Source organism: Zea mays, chromosome 4, assembly GCF_902167145.1.
Source record: "Zea mays cultivar B73 chromosome 4, Zm-B73-REFERENCE-NAM-5.0, whole genome shotgun sequence".
Lineage (NCBI taxonomy): Eukaryota > Viridiplantae > Streptophyta > Magnoliopsida > Poales > Poaceae > Zea > Zea mays.
The window spans coordinates 210,321,698-210,340,136 of NC_050099.1; the positions used below are offsets into that span (position 1 = coordinate 210,321,698).

At 41.9% G+C, this 18,439-nt stretch overlaps 1 protein-coding gene across 1 annotated transcript; it reads left to right on the forward strand.

Moving 5' to 3' along the window:
- The first annotated feature begins 7,947 nt into the window (after nucleotides 1-7,947).
- LOC100194261 (eukaryotic initiation factor 5C CG2922-PF) lies at nucleotides 7,948-17,951 on the forward strand. Its single transcript, NM_001139300.2, has 8 exons — nucleotides 7,948-8,174; nucleotides 9,122-9,145; nucleotides 9,942-10,047; nucleotides 15,005-15,073; nucleotides 15,984-16,477; nucleotides 16,630-16,891; nucleotides 17,291-17,499; nucleotides 17,582-17,951. Exons 1-8 carry the CDS (start codon nucleotides 8,170-8,172, stop codon nucleotides 17,646-17,648), a joined length of 1,236 nt encoding a protein of 411 aa, NP_001132772.1. The 5' UTR covers nucleotides 7,948-8,169; the 3' UTR covers nucleotides 17,649-17,951.
- The last annotated feature ends 488 nt before the right edge of the window (nucleotides 17,952-18,439 follow it).

Genomic DNA, 18,439 nt, shown 5'->3' on the forward strand with positions numbered 1-18,439 from the left:
ATCCAGAAAAGGAAAGCTACTAGCCCAACACCTCAGGAGGAGGAGTTAGACCAAGAGATCAGGGATCTGGAGGCCATCCACCAACAGGTGCAAAAGAAAAGGGAAAAGATGCTTCGGCTCGCCGACCTTCAAAGAAAGATCGACGAAGCTACTGAAGAAATGTGTCATCTTACTCAGGATGACCAAGACTGAAGGGCCCAACACATGGAGCTTCGACAAGAATGCCCAATCAACGATGATGAATGGTATGGTGACTTTCACCATGTCAGTTTTGCTTTTGATGATGCTTCTCCCTTCGCAGCAGAATTGCAGGCCACCCTGTAGCCACCGTCATATAAGCCACCTCAGCTCCCCATGTATGATGGGCACTCAGACCCGAAGCAATTTCTGATGAGTTACGAAGCAACCACATCCTGATATGGGGGCAATACTGTGTTCATGGTGAAGTCCTTTGTCATGGCAGTCAGAAACATGGCTCAAACTTGGTATTCCTCTCTTCGGTCAGGGATAATTACGTCATGGCAGAAGCTAAAGGACATGCTAGTTACCAGCTTTCAGGGTTTTCAAATGAAGCCGGTCACTGCCCAAGCTCTCTTTCAGTGTGCCCAGGATCAAGAAGACTATCTGCAGGCGTACGCCCGAAGTTTCTTGCGGCTCAGAGCTCAAGCACCTACAGTGCCCAATGAGATCGTCATTGAGGTCATGATCAAGGGGCTCCAGCCAGGACCTACAGTGCAATACTTTGCAAGAAATCCACCACAGACCTTGGAGAAGCTCCTCCAGAAGATGGATGAATATATCCGAGACGACAATGATTTTCGGCGAAGAAGGGAAGAAGCTTACAGATACTCTGAAATGGACAGGGGCTTCGGAGGAAGATTCCACCCTAGGCATGTCAGATCGATCCATAATCCCAGTGCAAGCGACGACAGGGGGAATCATACCCAAGCGCAGCAACACAGCTCTCAGTCATCAGGGGTGCAACAAAGTTCTTTCAGGCCACCAGCTCCAAGGGGCAGAGGGGGAAGAAGCTTCAGAGGAAGATTTGGAAATCAGCCTAGGAAACTATTTTGTTTATTCTGTGGAGAAGATAAGGGACATAACACAAGGACGTGTCAAGTCACGATCCAAAAGCAGAAAGAAATTGCCGAAGTTGAAGCACGATAGAACCAGCTGAAGCAGGTCCTGCATACTGCTTCGTTCTACTCTCCCTACGTCCCGGAGTACATAGGCAATCAACAGCCTATGGCCTCTGTCACTTCGGCAAGCCATTCCCAAGCTTCCTGGGCCCAATTGCAACCGCCACCACCGCTAGCGCCTCCCTTGGTCCGTAGTCAACAGCCAGAAGGGCACCACCACGCCGAGCAACAGCGCGACCTTCGGGAGGAGTTCGAAGCTCGCACAGTCAATAACACTGTGCCTGAATCAAAGCACATCTACTAGAGGCTATAGTGGTGCGTCCAAACAATACCCTGATCTGATGTATCTTATTTTTTCTGCTTTTATATTTTCTTGCAAGAAAGACAATTCAGGAAGAATCAATATCCAATTTGATGTAACAATAATACTTTCGTTACATCATCGGTTGACAAAGTCGTCCCTAAGGGAACGCAGAGTAAGTTCCGAAGCTACAAAGTCATTCAAAAGGGAACGCAGAGTAAGTTCCGAAGCTACAAAGTCATTCCTAAGGGAGCGCAGAGTAAGTTCCAAAGCTCCAAAGTCGTTCCTAAAGGAATGCAGAGCTAAGATACCACCTAAATAAAAGGTGAAGAGGCTCCAAAGTCGTTCCTAAGGGGATGCAGAGCTTAAATACCACCTAAGTCAAAGGTGAAGAAGCTCCAAAGTCATTCCTAAGGGCATGCAGAGCTGAAATGCCACCTAAGTAAAAGGTGAAGAGACTCCAAAGTCGTTCCTAAGGGGATGCAGAGTCTGGGTGTGTTCTCGTGTGGGTGTGTGTCTTTGACATATGCACCATGCTACATCATATCATCGCATCATTTCGCATAACATTACATCATACATCATATCACATCGACAACAAAGTTGTGGAGGGGGAAGAAATGCTCCTCTCAAAATATTTGATGAATTATGGAACAATGTGCTGAAGCACAAAGTACACCTTCGGTAGATTTAATTGCACACAACAGGAAAACCTTCGTCAGCAATGGTATTATACAACGGTCGTGGCAAAAGTATGAAGTATTCAATCAATAGAGGCAACAATATTTCTTTGCGAAACATGAAAAGAAGGGAAGGTGTTTTTTCACCGAAGGCTCAAAAACGGTATGTACATAGATTTCATGCATCGCAAAGAAACATATTACATTAATATACATACAAATGTTCGATGTTTGACTCATACACGAATATTACATTTATTAGTACACAAGAATTCAGTCTTCTCTCAATATCTTCTCGACAACTTCATTTAGAAGTCTGTCGACAGCTTCGTTGGCAATCCTTATCGTTTCTAATTCCTTCATGGCCGGATCAGCCTCGGGATCATACGGCTCAGGCGGCGGTGAAAGTTCAGCTGTAGTAAAGAACAAGTTGTTAATACGAAACCAAAAAACAAACACCGAAGCTAAATTTCAGTAAAAGTACCTATACGCCTTGCGCGCTCAACAACCTCTTTAGCATGCTTAGCTTCTTCTCGGGCGTCGTGAGATTCTTTCTTATTTTTTCTAATAGCTTCATCAGTCATCTCACGGCCACCCTTCATCCACACATCGGAGTAGAACTTACCACCTAAGGTAGAGGCTTCAGCCGAAGGGTTCTTGATATCTTCAGCCGAGAAAACAAATTCCGGCCTAGTTGCAGCCTGAACGTGCTCACAATTGGCCTTCTCCAAGATTGCAGCGACCCCTCGGGCACCAGCAAACACGCAGAAGTCTCCTCGTTCGCTTAAGATTTCCTCAAAGGCTTTGACTTCTCCTCCGATCCACTGCACGACACCATCAGGGTCACCATGGATGAATTTCTGCTCTAAAGAGTACGCCCCCACTTTTGCAAAACTGTCCTTTAGAGTCTTGGCGCACCCTAAAGATATTTCGTAGCATTTCTCTTTAGAATCGCGGAGCTCTTCGACATTCTTTTGCGCTCTGGATTTCTCACTTTCACTTATTTCATGTTTTACCATTGCGACTTCAAATTTCTCACTTGTTTCTGCGAGTTGTTTCTTTAAGTTTTCAATTTCGACCTTGTGAGCTTCGGTTTGTCCATCAAGTCTAGCTTCACTGGCCTTCAGCCTATCCACTAAGGAAAGTAATATCTTATCCTTTTCAAGGGCTTCGTTCCTTAGGGAAATGACCTCCGCCCGAAGGTTCCCAAGAGCTATTTGGCAGCTCTCATCTTCTGCTTCTTTTGGGGCTCTCAAAGCTTTACTTAGGATCAAACCCTAATAATAGAAATATATGAGAACACAACAATAAAAAGAAAACCTATAAACATAGCTTATTTTACAACAAAAATATATATACCTTCAAGCTATTATAAGCAAGGCTGTCTGCAAGTTCTTCCTTCGACATTGCAGACAGGCCAACCTCTAGCTTCGGGAATCCTATATTTTTTGCTATCCCCCGACAAACAGATATCTCCTTATTGTTCGAAAGGCAGTATAGAAAGTCATCTTCATCAATGCCATTAAACACCAAGGATCCTGGGGGATACTTCAAATCCTTGGTATAATGCATAGCTTCGGCAATCTGCTCTTCTGATAGTTTTTTCCCTGCCGCGTGACGCACTATAAATTCCAATCCCTCAGTAGAGGCTTCGACAGTAGGGAATCCAGACCCTTTGCTAGTTTTTGTAGCATCTGAAGGTCTTGCTTCGATATTCTCTTCAACAACCTTCGTAGGCCCTGTTTCTACGGGAACTGAGGGCCCAGCTTCAGTTCCAACCTGAGTCATGGCGGATTCAACAGTTTCCTTCACATTCTTTTCACCTATACTAGGTAATTCTGCAGAAGCGGAGTCGGTACCTTTGTTGATTCCATGACAGCGTCTAATACGCTGGTCATTCTTCTCCTTTTTGGAGTTACTGCAGGAATTCTTGACACCTTCGGCAGCTCCGTCTCTTGTGACGGGCTCATAATCTTCTATTGCTTTGCCGACCTCCTTGGTTCTGGTTTTTCGATCGCGTTCTCCTTAGTTTCAGTAGGTCGCTTCGACACTTCGGCCGTCTCGGTTTCCTCCTATTTTGTTATCACCATCGGTTTCGGCACTTCGGCCGATTCTCCCTTGGCTTTAGCAAGAGCGGGGTACTCTGGCTCAACAGCAGAAGAAGGCCCCTCAGCAAGCTTCGACACTTTGGCTGTTTCAATGTACCTGGGCCGGTGTGTCAAAACTTTAACCTTTCTTCCCTTCGACGTGGTAGAAATAGCCGAAGCAGCAGCCTTTCTCTTCTTTCCCTGCTTTCGCGAGGGATAGCAATAGTCTGGGTATATGAAGCCAATAACATCAAATACTCTGTTCAATCTCTTCTTGCCTCGCCCTCCGAAGGCCACTGTCAGGGCATCATCTTCGGCCCTTGTGTAGGCACCAATCAACTCGTCACTAGTTGCCTCAATGCAGTCTAGCCAGTCATCGTTCGACTCATCAAATTGATATCTATATCTGAAGGTGTACTTCAGGTAAACTAAACCATCCTGGCTAGACCCGGCAGCAGCTTCCTTCGGCATCTCCCAGCCACTTCCAAGGGGGCACACTCTATAAGCAATGTGCTCCTGGACTAAGTCCCTAGTGCCAATAAATATGCAAACTATGTTATACGCAGCTTGGCATGCTTCTACGTCATTTCCAAGAGCAAGAGACGACCTCCTGATGCCGAAGCGAGACCAGATAGGGCATTGAATGATACCCTTAACATCTTCTCTTTCGACCAGGTCATTTTTCACATAAAACCACTCTTGCATCCAGGACCCTAGCCACCTCTTCCGAAACATTGGAACTGGATAGCTCGCACCGGAGCGAGGCGCGAAGCTGTAGCAACCAAAATTATTATGATATTGTTCTTTGCTAGTGGCCTTCGTCTCGTATGACAGTTCGTGAATATTGCAAAAACATCTTGCATTTGGTTCTAGCCCCTGGCTCCTCATGACCCAAATAAAAATCCTCATTCTGATAATAGCCTCGAGGGTGATTTGGTGGAGGAATATTTCAAAAGTCTTCAAAACTTCAACTAACAGTTTATCTAAAGGGAACTGAAGCCCCGCTTTCATGAAACTTCTGTAAACAACTACTTCGTCAGCTTCGGGCAAACGGGCACTGCTATCTCCCCCAGCCCTCACAATAGAAATATCTCGGAAATACCTTCCCTTCATTGCATCAATTTGGCTTTATTTGATGGTTGATTTCCCGAAGATAGTATAACTTGGTCGCTAGGGCCGATCTTCGGCACCTTCGTTTCTACTTTCTATGTCAAAATCCTCACTGCCACTGGAACTTTCAGATATTCCAGCAAGTGTCTCGCGAGCAATCTTTTCTGCGTTGGTCTCTTCCATGGCTTTGTAAAACCCGGAAATAGCTGGGTCGTTAATCTTTTTCTCACCAGCCATCAAGTCTTGTTGGAATGTCGAAGCTCACAATTTAATCAAAACTCAGAGGAGCAAGAAAATTTAGAATGATGAACACGGTGCACACAGCTAAAATGGTGCAGCACATGCTATCAATGCGAGTCCCTATTTATATGCCCAGCGCCTCACGATTTGGTGTATCCTACATGTCAGTGACTTTCGCTATTTTAGCGAAGGGAAGGTGTTTTTTTGGACCTTCGGCTAAAGACCTTCGTTCACACTGCAGTCTAAATTTGTTACGAAGAAACAAATTAACACTGCGAGGGGCTACTGTTGGGGGCCTTTCTCTTCCGAAGGTCCTCAAAAGTGTGACTAACCATCTGTTTTCAGTATGATATAGCCTATTATAGGAAGCTTCGGCTTTGGAGTGAAAGTTTTCTCATGATAAAGGCGTGTGACATGGATATACAACCCGAAGGCGACATGGATGGACACCGAAGCTATGGTTCAAGGAGCTTCGGCTTGGGTGAAAGACGAAACCGACCTAAGGGGAAAAAGACTACTTAGTCCTTGGCAACTTGTATAATAACTAAGAGTAAATGTCAGGGGTATGAATATAATCTTATCCGGGCTGCGTCCCGTGCCTATAAATAGATGAACAGTAACACCGTACTATTCACACTGGATTGTAATCTCTCTCGCGTCATCTTTGCATTTGTATCTTCTGGCAAATCGAAGGTACAATTGTATTATATATATATATATATGTATCATTAATGTTGATTCCGATATGTGGATATGAATATAAATAAATTGTGAGGATAGAATCATTATCTTTCATTCTTTAGTGTTCTTTCACACTCTTATTCATATTTATATTTATATTTATATTTATATTTATATTTATATTCATATATACATATTGAAATGATGAAGCTACGTCCTTCATAATCTTCGTCTGAAGATCATTATATTCGAAAGGAAATAATGCCTTGAAGGACGAAGGTCTTTAACCAATAACAATTTTGTTGCCTTGTTCTTGATCTGTAGCATTTGAGAACAAGTGACCAACATCAATGTAGCTCAGTTTCGACGACATATCCTTGGATAGCTCTTCTGCAAGCTTCGATGATGATGAAGCCCTCATAGCTTCGGAAATTGGCACAATATCTTGGAGTGCCTTTGAAGAAGTAGGAGTGATTAGCCTAGCAGTCGAATGGATTCTAGCCATCCAAGGGAATTATACCCGAAGATGCTTTTTGCCGAAGCTAGTTTCCGATGTGTCGGGGAATGAAAAGCTGAGGAGTGACAGAAATATTTGGCAACAGGTGGTTGCAGGTAGTAAATGTGACTCGCCTTCACCTGATCCAACACCTTCTCCCTGTCGGGTTGACCACGAGTCTGGATCCTTTTGTACCAAGGTGTCTGTTTCAATTTCTCCATAATGAGCTTTGGGAAGGTGTTTTCGAACTTTCGACGCAAGGCATCCCAATTATGTTTTTGCGATCTAAGCTCGTTATGAGAAAACAAACTCATTCCACAAGGGGCTACTGTTGGGGCCTATCTTACCGAAGGTCCTCAAAACATCTTATCTTCGGTGCAAACAAACGTGTTTCAGGCATGTAGCAAAAGACAGACGAAGACGGACTTCGGCCGAAGCAGCATGCAAAGATGTTTCGGTTGGACACACAAACGACGAAGGTGCAAACCACGAAGGTACAAGACGACTTTAGCATAGAAAAGGCAGCGTACATAAAACGATGCTTGGAGGAGAGATAAAAGAAGGGATAAGGTTTCAATCTTCTAAGTTGTGTTGCCTTGTTTTTGATATCTCTTAGTAATCAAAAGCAAGTGACCAACAACATGTTTGTATCGTTGATGTCAGGAATCTAGAAAATATGAGGTAGGAGATGATTCTGAATTGAATGGAGTGGATTGAGGGGACCAAAATCTTTTACTATTAAATTTTAAATAGTAAGATATTTTGGGTCTCCGAGGGCTAGTTTGGTGGACAGGGAAATAGATCCCCTACATTTTCGTTTTTCGTGTCCACCAAATGAGCCCTCAATCTCCTACATTACCCTTGTCTCAAACGAGTCCTTAGCGTTACTAAGTGGGTATTTGAGACTGCTTCAGGTTCTGGCTCAAGCGTGTAGCTGCAGTTTATAATGTGAAATTACACCGTTTAAAAAACATTTTAATCTAAATAATAAATAAAATAACTTATCTAAATATATTCTAAAGATTCACAACTACAACTCTTATATCACTAGAAATACAATTTTTCGTTGTTAAGGTCTACCTTGGCAACTCTAATTTTTTTAAAGAATTCTCATTTTAAGAGAAAATAAAGAAAAGATGAAAATTCTTTGACAAAAAAGGGTCGTGAAACAAAAGAAAACAAATAAAATCTTCCGGATCTGCCGGCCGATCCCGACCACTCGTTCCTCCCAACTCTTCTTTTGCTTGATCATTCCCATATATTTTTTGTCTTCTCCCGTGCCACCGCCTCGCCCTCGCCCCTCCTACCGCACCCGGAAGCTAGGTTTAGCCGCCGCCTTCTCCCTTTTCGCCGCGGCGGCCGCAAGAACCGACTTCTCCCCGGAGAAGCCCCAAGCAAGCGACCCCCGCTTCCTCTCCGCGCCAGATCTTTGTTTATGAGGTACGGATCGGCCATGGATCTTTGCTTCTGCTTCTCGTAGCACCGTGCCTAGCGGATCTGTAGAGCCTGTCGCGGCACTTCGATCGACCGCGAACCGGATTTTTGGTTCGGAGCTTTGGTGGTGGATTTCCGGTTCTTGGAAGTTAGGATTTTGACTGGATTCGGCGCGAGGGTCGGTTCGATGGGCTCCGGTTGATCGGAGCTTCTGTGGTGGATTTTGGGTTGTTGGAAGTTCGAGTTTTGAGTGGATTCTGCGCGAGGGTCGCTTCGATGGGGTCCTGGAGCTTAGGTAGTGGATTTTGGGTTGTTGGAAGGTAGGATTCTTAGTGGATTCGGCGTCAGGCTCGGCTGGATCGAGCTGATGGTATTGTAGCCGTCTAGGTTCCCGATGACTTAGCTTTAATGATTCGCGATGAGTAGAGCTTTTGGCTTTGGGAAATTATGGTCGCCCGCGATGAGTTGACCTTTTGGCTTTGGGTAAATTATGGTGGTTTGAGGCGTTACCAAGCTATTTTGCTAGTAGTGTTGGTTCCTCGATTCCTTGCAATAAGATCTGGCGAAGCTCCGTTCCTTCTGCATGACGATTACTTTTATTTTATTGATCTGACAAAGTGCTAGCCCTTCAAATACACGCATTCCAGTGGGTGCCTTGGAATAACATTCGATTTCTTCCTTAGGATTTGGAATGTTGAGTTGGGACTTCGGAGTATCATGTGGCTGTTTGATGTTACAGAATTTTTTCAGTTTGGTACAGAAAAATAAAACATTTTTAAAGCAGGTTTTTTTGATGAGCTCTGTTGTTGATCTTATGAGTCGACAAATGAATTGAATTAGTTTTGATAACAGTAGCATATAGTTGCTGTCATGATTTATTTCTAGTAAACAGTGTTTCTTTTAGGCAGTCCATGTGACAGGTTTTAACTTCTATCCTCTTCTTTCCTGTGCAGCTCGAAGGAGAAGCCCACTCTTGGGTAAGACTCTTGTGCTTATACGATTACTGAAATGTGACTATTTTCCATGTTGGTCTTAAACAAGTTGGACATTTTAATAATCATTTATGTTTGTTCAAATGTTACCAGGAGTCACTGATTTTTCCAACTGATGTCCCTGTTTAGCGATGCTTATTTTTCCAAACTGTTGAATGGAGTTCATGTATTTATTAAATACAGTACAAAGAAACTTAACATGTATGTTGAAATGGGATGCCTGAATTTTCCTGCATGGATGCAGCATTATCTGATGGTGTGTCTTCTATAATTTTATTGACACATTTTGTGTTAATTGTTGTGCCGATGCTATTAATGTATTACATTAATATTCTGATTGTTGATTTTGCTGCAATAGAAGCAATTGCAGCATTCTGTTGAGTGTTGACTGCCCTTTCTATATTGAGACATTGTCACAATTATTTCAGCTAAACTTGCCAAGGTTCTTTATTCGGGCATGAAATTTGATGTCATTGTTATACTTACAGCTCCTGTTGCCAATGCTTCTACTATTATGCTTGCTATTACTAATACCTTTGCTATTTTATCACTTCCTTTTATCATGGGGTTCAACTTTTGTGCACCTTGTTTGTTGCTGTTTGTTATACTTTCATCAAATGGTTCTCACTATAAGTCTAGACTTATCAGGTTTTTTTGGTGCTTGGTCATAACATAGAAATGTTTATGTTTATACTGTATTGGTAGAACTTATTTGGAGAGTTTGCATGGCAGTATTGCATGTTCATGTAATCCACTTTATTTTCCTCAATTATTATTGCAGAGGCACGCGGATTAAGACCCGCAAGCGGAATATTGCAGCTCCTTTGGACCCTGCATCATTCTCTGATGCAATTGTTCAGATCTATTTGGATAATGGTGGAGACCTGGTTAGGCCTTGTTTGGGTGTACCATTTGCATTTCACATGTCATTTATGTTGTTGAGAGATGCATCTAGATTTATGAAATATTCTTGATGTGATATGAAGTTAGATTCCTATTGGGCTTACAACAACATCAAAGGTTTTTAGTCCCAAGCAAGTTGGGGGCTAGAGTTAAAAACTCGTCGGACCCCATAAGTCATGGTTCGGGCACGTGGGTAACTGTTTTCCATGCGCTTCTATTCAAGTCGAAAACTTTGAATCAAGTCTCATTTTACTTCCTCTTCCCATATCAACTTCGGTCTTCTTTCTCTCTTCCTATTGCTATCGTGCCTTATAGGATCCCACTGCACACTTGGCGCCTCTAGAGGTCTCTATTGTACATGTCCAAACCAAGGTTTTCAAGTCGATAAGTCGAGTTGAGTCGACAAGGTACCGACTTGGTGACTAGTCGATAAGTCAGTCGACTTGCCAATATAGTGGCTGTTTTGCCTATATAATGGCTTCATATAGACAATATAGCATTTATATATGAAGAAAGATCATGTTTTACCTCATTTGAAGCCTGAAATTGAACGAAACTGAAATAAACATCAATTCTTATCTCATTTGAAGCCTCAAACTGAACCAAATCAGCCACATAAGTGATAAGTCATAAACTCATAAGTCATAACAGCCATATAGTTCAAATTGGAAAACAAATAGCAAGAAAATATTAGTTCAAACTTGAAAGGAAATAAGCTCCATTAGATAGCTAAGCTGCTGCTGCAGCTAGATAGATACTAGATAGATACTAGATAGTAGATACCCTAAATATCTCCCAAATCAAGATCATCCATTGCATTTTCTCCCAAATCAAGAAAATATGTTGTGTAATGGGCCTTTGGGCTGAACTGGGGCACAAGTCGACCGACTTGCCAGACCAAGTCGACGACTAGTCGACTGAGAATTTCCAGTCGTTGACAAGTCGCCCGACTTGCTAGAAAAGTCGAGCCGGCTCCCCAAGTCGAGCTCCCAGGACCGACCGGACGACTAGTCGCCGACTTGAAAACAGCGGTCCAAACCATCTCAACTGATGTTGGACACACTTTCTTCAATTGGTCTTTTCTCTAGCCTATAACATATATCATCACTTAGGACTCTATTCTTGTGTGTAGTCGCAAATCCAACACAACGTACACATTTCCGCAACACTTATCTGCTGACCATGTTAACTTTTTGTAGGCCAACATTCTGCATCATACAACATAGCAGGTACAATTGCCATCATATAAAACTTGTTTTTTAACTTCTGTGGTACCCTCTTGTCATATAGAATGCCAGATACTTGATGCCACTTCGTCCACCCTCTTTGATTCTATGGCTAACATCTTCATTAGTATCCTTGTCACTCATGTGTAGTAGTGACAATCACATCTCATGTTTTAGTTCTACTGAGTCTAAAACCTTTGGATTCTAGAGTATGCTACCACAACTCTAGTTTCCTATTTATTCCTGTCCGACTTTCATCAACTAGCACTTTGTTGTTTGCAAAAAGCATACACCAAGAGATATCCTTTTGTATGTCCCTTGTGACCTTATCCATCACCAAGGCAAAAAGGTAAGGGTTCAAACCTAATCCTTGTTGTAGTCTTATTCTAATCGAGGTCATTGGTGTCCCCATCATATTTGAACACTAGTCACAACATTATTGTTCATGTTCTTAATGAGACCAACATACTTCGTTGGAACTTTATGTTTGTCCAAAGCCCACACCCTATAACATTTCTTGATATTTTGTCATAAGCCTTCTTTAGGTCAATGAAAACCATATGTAAATTCTTCTTTTGTTCCTTATACTGGTCCTCACTTGTCTTATTTAGAAAATAGTTTCCATGGTTGACTTTTCAAGCATGAAACCAAATTGATTCAGAAGAGATCCTTGTCATTCCTCTTAGACAATGCTTGATAACTCTCCCCCAATCCCCCATAGCTTCGTAGTATGGCTCATAAACTTAATTCTGGGGTAATTAGTACAATTTGAATATCTCCCTTATTTTTGTACATATGTACCAATGTACTCCACTCCTTAGTCATCTTGTTTGAACGAAAGATATGGTTGAACAACTTGGTTAGCCATACTATAGTTGTCCTCGAAGCATCTTCGTACCTCAATTGGGATACCATCAGGGCCTATCGTCTTACCCCCCCCCCCCCTTCTCGATGCTTCTCTAACCTTACATTCTTGGATTTTATGCACAAAGCGTCTATTGGTGTCATCAAAAGAGTCATCCAAGTAAAAGGTTGTGTCCTAGTCCTCATTGAACAATTTGTCAAAATAGTCTCGCCATTTATGTCTGATCTCATCGTCCTTCACCAAGAGGTGCTATGCTTCATCTTTAATACACTTAACTTAGCCATCCTATATATGTCCTTGTCTCCTTGCATCATACTCGTACTGGCAAAGATCCTCATACACCCAAACCCTTTGGCACACTTACTACTCACTTTGTAGTCTTCTTTGCTCCCTTGTACTTCTCTATGTTGTCCACACTCCTGTAATAGTACAAATGTTTGTAGCATTCTTTCTTCTCCTTAATAGAGCTTTGGACCTCCTCATTCTACCACCAAGTATCTTTAGCTTTGCCTCCATTTCGTTCTCTCGATCTTGGCTTGTTTATCCCTACGAGCATGCACCTGAAAATGAAATACCGCCACCACAAGCTCATGTTGAGAGACAACACACTCTGCAGGTATCACCTTACAATCCAAGCATGCTCGTTTATTCTGTCTTGTGAGGACAGTCATTCTGACTAATGTTGGCCATTATTAAGTTGCATGCAACAACCGGTTCAACCCAAAAGCTTAAGTTGATAGGAAGAGGTGGGCAAATCACTTATATTATATTCTAACAGCCGCTACTATAGATCACTAAATGGGAGTCTCTTTCTAAAGGAAGTGGTGGCTATCAACATGTTAAAAGATATTGTTAAGTCCAAGATTTCCTTTCCCTCTTTATTCCTACTACCATACCCAAAACCTCCATGAACCGCCTCAAAATCTGCACTTGTACCCACGATGTAAGTTCTTCATTTGACTAGTTTCTCTAAATCGTTGTTGGACAACGGATAGATTAAGCAGACGAGGTCTTGAGCATCCTGTAAGGTGCCCCCTTTGTAACCAGCAGGAGGAAACAATTCAGCATATCCTAGTGGCTTGTGTGTTTGCCAGAGACACTTGGTGGCAGACTCTGTACAAGGTGGGGTTGCATCGCTTGACTCCAGGATTGGCAACAACAACCTTTCAAGACTGGTGGAAATAAGCTGAGTGCCAGGTGACAAAAAACCAGAAAAGAGGATTTAATTCCTTGGTGATTCTGGTGGCATGGTGGCTATGGAAGCATAGAAATGAATGTGTGTTTGATGGTGCATCCCCCAACATCAGCATCATCATGCAGCATATTCATGAGGATGTTGTTCGGTGGGGCTTGGCAGAGGCTAAAGATCTAATGAGGTTGTGGCCTTAGGTCCTTGGTGGGGCTGGGGGTTGTTTGGTACCCCTTTGTGCTGTTTTCTTTTTTCTTCTTTTTCTGTCTAGGCCTTTTTTATTGGCAACTTGTTCTGGGTCTATTTTAGACCTCTATCTCCTTTTCTTAATATATAAGATGCGCAATTCTCCTGCGCGTTCGATAAAAAAAATCTGCAGTTGTACCTACATGCCATTACGTTCTCCTATGAATAGCTTCTCACTAATCGATATATCTAACCATGCCTTTTAAGTTTTCCTAGAAAAGTCTTTTAGCACTCTCATCGTGGCCTACTTGGGGGCGTACATGCTAATTACGTTAATAGACCAAATCACCCACAACAAGCTTGACTAAGATAATCCTATCTCCTTGCCTCACATCCACCACACCGTTCTTGAAACTCTTATTAGTCAAAGCTCCTACTCTATATTTGCAGCTATCATTGTGTGAAAGCTTGAAGCTGGTATTGCCACCTCCTTTGCCTTTTGACCTTCCATTTAGTCTTTTAGACACTTTAAGATATTTTTACATGTCTCCTAGTCGTTGCCTCAACTAACTTTCTTAACTTATTTGTAAACGACCCTACATCCTAACTACCTAAACGGATCCTAGTTTGGTTCGACTAGCTTCCTTACCCTCGCACTTGTCGATGATGTAGCGTGCCACTAAGTAGCAACCCAATCCTTGCTCACTTGACACTGTGCCCAGATCGCGCTACGACACGTGTTGACCTAGTCCCTTGCACATTTAACACCATACCCGGGTTTTGATATGGCATGTCGCTAAGAGGGCTACATCCCAATGGGTTTCTTTTGGGTTTCATACTTTCATCTACATTAGAATGGCTAGGTGCCGACCCAGCCCTTGCCCATTTAACACCATACCCGGGTTTCAATATGGCGTATTGCTAAGAGGGCTACACCCAATGAGTTTCTTCTGGGTTTCATCTCCATTAGAATGGCTAAGTTTAACTTTTGCTCGCCAAACCTATCACAAACAACCTCCTTCACTAGGGCTTGAGACCTGCTATGTTGAGCAACATAGGCAGAGTTAGTCCTATCAAGCTCGATACATCAATTTTGCTTTGCACGGTGTTGACATTTTTAGATTACACGTAACATATTTCATGAGTCATGGGGCATCTTCATCTCTGAATGCAGGATGGGGACTGTAGGATAAAAGAAAGTGGTTTAAGCAAATGTGCTTGATCAAAAAAGTATAAATTTGGTTAACCAAATACCTTTAATTTGCCCACGGCTCCAGCTTCAAGAATGTGGAGCTTATAATAACCAGTTCCAGAAAATCTTGGAGCTGGAGCTGTGCGAAACAGCTCCTAGTACATGTGTTGTATGATAGTAACAGCTATTCAGAAACTAAATGGACCAAGACTGTTTGGTATTTTGCTTTTACTTCTTTGATTGATGCATTTTGTTTGCTATTCTCAAATACTTTTATTATCAGGAACTTGTCGCCAAAAGTATCGAGTCTTCAGACCTCAACTTCTCACGTTACGGTGACACCTTTTTTGAGGTACAGTCAGTGGAACAATATATACCCTGAAATTCTCATTCGTTCTCAGTATGTAATTTTGTTGACTGTTTTAGTTTTTTTTGACCCCTTTCAAGTTGCAAGCTTTTAGTAGTGTTATTTGTTAACAGTCTCCACCTGGGTTGGTTAGGTGGCTCTAGTAGCATTCTAGTTGTGGGTTCAACTTCCTTTGAGCGAATTTCAGTCTAGGGTTTAAAAAAGCTTATCATTTGTTCGATGACAAAGCACATGTCTAAGTCTTGGCCTAGGTTGTGGCCATTCTCACAGGGCTAGGGTCGTATGAGTAGGGTAAGGGTTCGAGGGTTTTCTTGAACTGTGTGGAGTCTTATTTTTAGCAAAATGAATGGGGCTGTCTTACCTTCTATAGGCTGAGTTTTTTAATTAGTGTTATTTTGCATTTTCACATTCAGGCAGAATTTCACTTGCATTTATTTTGGGCTTTGTAAACATATCTATTTGTGTTTCAAGATTTGAACCTTGGTGCATATATTAACCCACACTGGTTAGGGAATTTGATAATATTATCTTTCCATGGTGCCATTTAGGCGATGGTCATGGATAGAGATTTGGTGCTAGCTGTTTGAAGTTGTAGTTGTATACAGTTTATTTTTGTTTCCCATTTTTGTGCATGTGAGGTATTTATAGAGATTTACAATCTAAGTTCTTGTGTCATCACCATTTTTGCTAGTAATTTTAGAACTTTTTGATCTGATGTCATGAAAAGGATTAGCCTTGTCACAGTGGTAAAGCTGCCTCCTTGTGACCAGGAGGTCGCAGGTTTGAGTCGTAAATGGGTCTGACACTCTGGCCCTCCCATACCTGGCAAATATACCGGGCTGCCCTTTTTTGATCTGATGTCATGAACTGCAGACTCATGTTTGTGAAAATACAGGTGGTTTTTGTTGGAGGGCGCACTCAGCCAGGCACTGTAAAACCTGAAGAAGGAGACCGCCACCCTTATTCGGTGTTAGATTGTGCGTCACAGCGTGAAGCAATTTTGCCTTTCGTACTCTATATCCAGAAAACATTGCGCAGGAGGCCTTTTTTAATAAAGAATCTTGAAAATGTTATGCGTAAATTCCTGCAATCCTTGGAGTTCTTTGAGGAAAATGAGAGGAAGAAACTCGCCATATTCACAGCCCTTGCATTTTCTCAGAAGCTATCAGGGCTTCCTCCTGAGACTGTGTTCCAGCCATTGCTCAAGGATAATCTTGTTGCCAAAGGGATAGTACTTTCATTCATTACTGAGTTTTTCAAGGAGTACCTTGAGGAAAACAGCTTGGATGATTTGATTGCACTTTTGAAGAAAGGCAAAATGGAGGACAATCTGTTGGACTTCTTCCCATCAGCTAAGAGATCTTCTGAGGCTTTATCTGAGCATTTCACGTAAGATTCTCCCTTCCTTTTTTCTATTTTGAACCATAAAATGTCTTGTATTGAATCTTTGGTTTCAGTTCCATTATGTCTTACACGTGTAACTTTGTAAAGCTATGAATTTTATCTTTTTGCTAATATTCTTATTTGTGCATGGTCCTCAGCAAAGAAGGTCTGACTAGCCTTGTTGAGTACAACGAAAAGAAGATGTTTGAGGTTAAACTTAAGGAGATAAAGTCAACACTGACTGCTATGATAAATGATGAGGCTGCAATATCTGAAGTGATTGAGACTGTCAAGCAGCAAGTTAAGGATGCTAAATTTCCTGATTTAGAGGTTATTCGCATGTTGTGGGATGTGCTCATGGAGGCTGTTCAGTGGTCTGGGAAGAACCAGCAGCAAAATTCCAATGCAGCACTTAGGCAGGTAGTGTTGTTAAACTTTTGCTTTCTTTACAAGTACATTGAGTACCTAACATGAACTCTTGTTGATGTATGACTTACATTACTTGTTTTAGTACTTTTAAAACTTGATTTAACATGGTGTCTTAAGGTTATGAATATAAAACTTGAAAATCTGGTTTTTAGCAAGGATACTTGTGGTGTTTACTTAGTTTTGTATGGTTTAAGTGTACGAGCTTTGTGTTTTGTGAGTTGTAAGCTCAAACTGCACTAGCAGTAGAAACTGATACAATCTAAGTAAAAGGATTTTAAAATTTCAAGAGGACTGCAATGGCTGATTTCCATTTTTCTATGGTTGTAATTTTCTGTGGATCTATATTACTCTTATCAAGATGTTCAAAGTTTTTTCTCCATTTGCACTCAGGTGAAAGCTTGGACTGAGCTTTTGAATGCTTTTTGCACGAGTGGCAGACTCGAACTGGAACTTATACACAAAGTTCAGACACAGTGCTATGAGGATGCTAAGCTGATGAAGCTGTTTCCGGAAATCATAAGAACACTGTATGACCAAGATGTCCTAGCTGAAGATACTATAGTCCTTTGGTTCCGTAAAGGTTCAAACCCGAAGGGCAGGTAGCAACACAGAACTGATAAATGAAATGTAGCAATTGCCTGGTATTTCTGTCAGTTTCTAATGATTATAACTTAATGACAGGCAATCTTTTGTGAAAGCTCTGGAGCCGTTTGTCAAATGGCTCGAGGAGGCTGAGGAGGAAGAATAAGCTCTTGATTTGGAGATTGGCCGAATGTGACGAATTATGGTTCTCGAAAATATTACCTTTTTTTTTATTTCGAAAGCTATGAAAGGTTGAGGAGTTATGGTTGCTGCTAGTTATTGCCGAGTTTGTTACTGGCGATAGATTTATGTTATGCTGTTTAGGCACTTGGCTCTCGGCTGCAGTATGTTGCTGTTAAGGTGTTGAAACTTCTGTTATCATTACTGAACTGGTTTATAATGTGACGTCAATTTACTATGGGTATTGTACATCACTACTGGGTGGCGCAAAGCACTCGGGAAAGCTTGCAAACCTAATGTAACACTCGGCAAAGAAGAATCAATGAACTGTACAACGATCTCTTTCTCGAGAGCATTATGTCGGGCACTCACGAAGTTTTTGTTGAGTGTCACTTAGTGCTTAGTAAAAAAAAGTCTCGATAACAATGATAGGTGATTGAGACTGTACCGAGTGTTTTCAATAGCACTCAATAAATAAAGATAGCCTTTATTGAGTGCTTAAAGGTCTGACACTCGGCAAAGAAGACTCTAGTAAGCCTCTACAGTAGCTTCTATGTTAGCTCTCCACGAGGAGCACTAGTGGGCCCTATGTCGGTCCCTAAGTGTGTTGGGAGGCAGTTTTTTTTTGCCGAGTTCTAGGACTAACACTCGGCAAAGAAATTTTACCGGTTCTCAGACGTGTCTTTTTTGCCAAGTGTTATGGTCATTATACTCGGTAAAATGACCAAAAATCCCCTTTTTATTATTTTATCCAAATAAACAAAACACATATCATAT

What these genes read in the sequence shown, in the direction of transcription:
- LOC100194261 (NM_001139300.2), top strand. An exon ending in CCAATGCAGCACTTAGGCAG is followed by an intron (nt 16,892 to 17,290) that starts GTAGTGTTGTTA and finishes ATTTGCACTCAG; the next exon opens with GTGAAAGCTTGGACTGAGCT. An exon ending in GGTTCAAACCCGAAGGGCAG is followed by an intron (nt 17,500 to 17,581) that starts GTAGCAACACAG and finishes ACTTAATGACAG; the next exon opens with GCAATCTTTTGTGAAAGCTC.